At 41.5% G+C, this 2,500-nt stretch overlaps 1 protein-coding gene across 1 annotated transcript in view; it reads left to right on the top strand.

Annotated features, from left to right (window-relative positions):
• The window catches only part of LOC122266510 (protein croquemort), a gene marked incomplete at its 5' end in the record, with an annotated part of 14,842 nt that overhangs the window by 2,370 nt on the left and 9,972 nt on the right, over positions 1-2,500 (top strand). The window contains 2 exon segments of the mRNA XM_086554407.1: positions 1,466-1,610; positions 2,240-2,365. Of these exon segments, the coding sequence (XP_086410533.1) occupies positions 1,466-1,610; positions 2,240-2,365 (271 nt within the window).

The raw sequence follows: 2,500 nt of genomic DNA on the forward strand, positions 1-2,500 counted from the left end.
GCCTTCCTATTTACGTTATTAATTTAACATGGGCTTCAAAGGTCATATATCTGTCTAAGTGTACCCCTAGATCTTTAAAAGAAGTGCTTGGTTGAATTTGGCAGCCTTCGATTTCTATGGTTGTGTCAATGGAATTTTAGCTAAATTTTACCGATTACCTATGGAGATTCATTGTGTGTTTTTGTGGATTTATGTCAAGATATCTTTTTGCTTGAATAAGAGTGTATTGAGTGTTTTTTATCAATGCATCTAAGTTGTTCACTGAGTCCCTATGAAGAAATTGAGAATCATCGGCATATTGTATTAGATGACAGTTATGGACTATGGTTGATAAATCATTAATGAAAATTGTGAGTAGGATCGGGCCTAATATAGATCCTTGTGGAACACCGAAATAGACTAATCTTTGTGATGATATATGCTCATTATTTTTTACCGATTGGGTTCTTGTACTTAGATAGCTATTAAGCCAATGGGTATCAATTCTATGGTTTCTTAATTTCTTATGAAGAATTTTGTGGTTGACACTGTCGGATGATTTAGACAGATCGCACAAAGTGAGCAAGTTTGTCTTATTGTTGTCCATGTTGTTATAAATTTGGCCAGTAATTTGTAACAACGCTATTCCAGTGGATAACTATTCCTAAAGCCATGTTGAGTTTTAGATAATAGGTTATTAGTCTCCAGGAAATTCATCTATTAATTTGCTACTGCTTTTTCATAAACCATAGATAGTAATGGGAGAAAGAGAGAGAGAGAGAGAGAAACAGGCAGACAAACAGACATACAAAACAAAAATGCAAAACATTCCATGCACTCCAAAGCTTTTTCCCTTTCCCCGTTGACCTTCCCTCCGCCTTCCCTTTAACATTTGACCTTCCCTGTGCCTTCCCTTTAACATTTGACCTTCCCTGTGCCTTCCTTTTCCCCGTTGACCTCCCCTTTGATCTTTGACCTTCCCTGTACCTTCCCTTTCCCTGTTGACCTTCCCTTTGCTTTTTTCTGCCCCCGTTGACCTTCCCTCCGTCTTCCCTTTGATCTTTGACCTTCCCTGTGCCTTCCCTCTCCCCGTTGACCTTCCCTTTGATCTTTGACCTTCCCTGTACCTTCCCTTTCCCTGTTGACCTTCCCTTTGCTTTTTTCTGCCCCCGTTGACCTTCCCTCCGCTTGCCCTTTAACATTTGACCTTCCCTCTGCCTTCCCTCTCCCCGTTGACCTCCCCTTTGATCTTTGACCATCCCTCTGCAATCCCTTCCCCGTTGACCTCCCCTTTGATCTTTGACCTTCCCTCTGCCTTCCCTTCCCCGTTGACCTCCCATTTGATCTTTGACCTTCCCTCTGCCTTCCCTTTCCCCGTTGACCTTCCCTCTGCCTTCCCTTGCCCCGTTGACCTCCCCTTTGACCTTCCCTTCCCCGTTGACCTTCCCTTCCCCGTTAACCTTCCCTCTGCCATCCCTTCCGATAGAGAATACCACGAGAAGAAGGAACTTGTCTTCCACCCCAACAACACGGTGACCTTCTTCCAGCAAAGATGGTGGATTTGGGATCAAGAAAAGTCAGGGAATCATTCCACAGACGACCTTATTGTGGGTCTGAATACAATCCCAGTGGTACGTGATTTTGGAGATTTGGTTTCTTTTTCTTCTTTTTATTCTTCTTCTTCTTTTCTTCCTTGTTCTTCGTTGGTGTGTTATTCTTATTCTTGTTCTTCGTTTTTTTCTTTCTTCTCTGTTCTTCGTTGTTGTCTTGTCTTTTTATTATTATTATTCCTCTTCCTCCTCTTCTTTTGCTTCTCTTTTCCTCTTTTTTCAGCTTTATTTTTTCATCTATTTTTTGGTCACCTCTTTGTGTATATTAGTAATTTCATCTAATTGTATTTTGATCTCTGTTCCTTGTCTTTTTTCTTTCACTTTTTCTCTATGCTTCCTTCGTTGGATTTTTTTTTTTTTTTTTGTGTGTGTGTGTGTGTGTGAATCCGATTATTTTTTACTTTTTTCTTCAACTTATCAGTTTGTCTCTCTTGTACTCTCTCTTTCTCTCATCCTCTCGTTCTATCTTTCATCCTTTCCTCCTTATTCTCCTTCATTGCCATCTCCCCTGTATCTTCCACAATCTCCTGTTCCCTCTCCTTCTCAACCTCCAATGCCCTTCCTCTCTCTCTCTCTTTCACTCTATCCCTCTCCCTTTCGACCCATTCTAATCAACACATTTCACTTCATTTCACTTCATTTCGTTCCAGTCAGCTGCCTGGAGTGTCCGGAAGTCCAACCTTGCTCTCAACAACCTCAATAAAATGATCAACGACTTGGGAGAGGAGCTGATCGTGGCAGTCCCCGCGGGAGAACTCTTGTTCGACGGTTACGCGGTGAGGGCGGAGGGTCATGGTTCATCCACGTGAACAGAGCCACGTTTTAAAGACATAAACTTATATCCTGAATGATGCATATAATTTATAGCGATAAATGTAGAAGGAAGGTGTGAGTGAGACTGAATATAAACT

The sequence above is a fragment of the Penaeus japonicus genome, unplaced genomic scaffold (genome assembly GCF_977035675.1).
Source record: "Penaeus japonicus unplaced genomic scaffold, GWHDUDI00000001_assembly GWHDUDI00000029, whole genome shotgun sequence".
Taxonomy (NCBI): domain Eukaryota; kingdom Metazoa; phylum Arthropoda; class Malacostraca; order Decapoda; family Penaeidae; genus Penaeus; species Penaeus japonicus.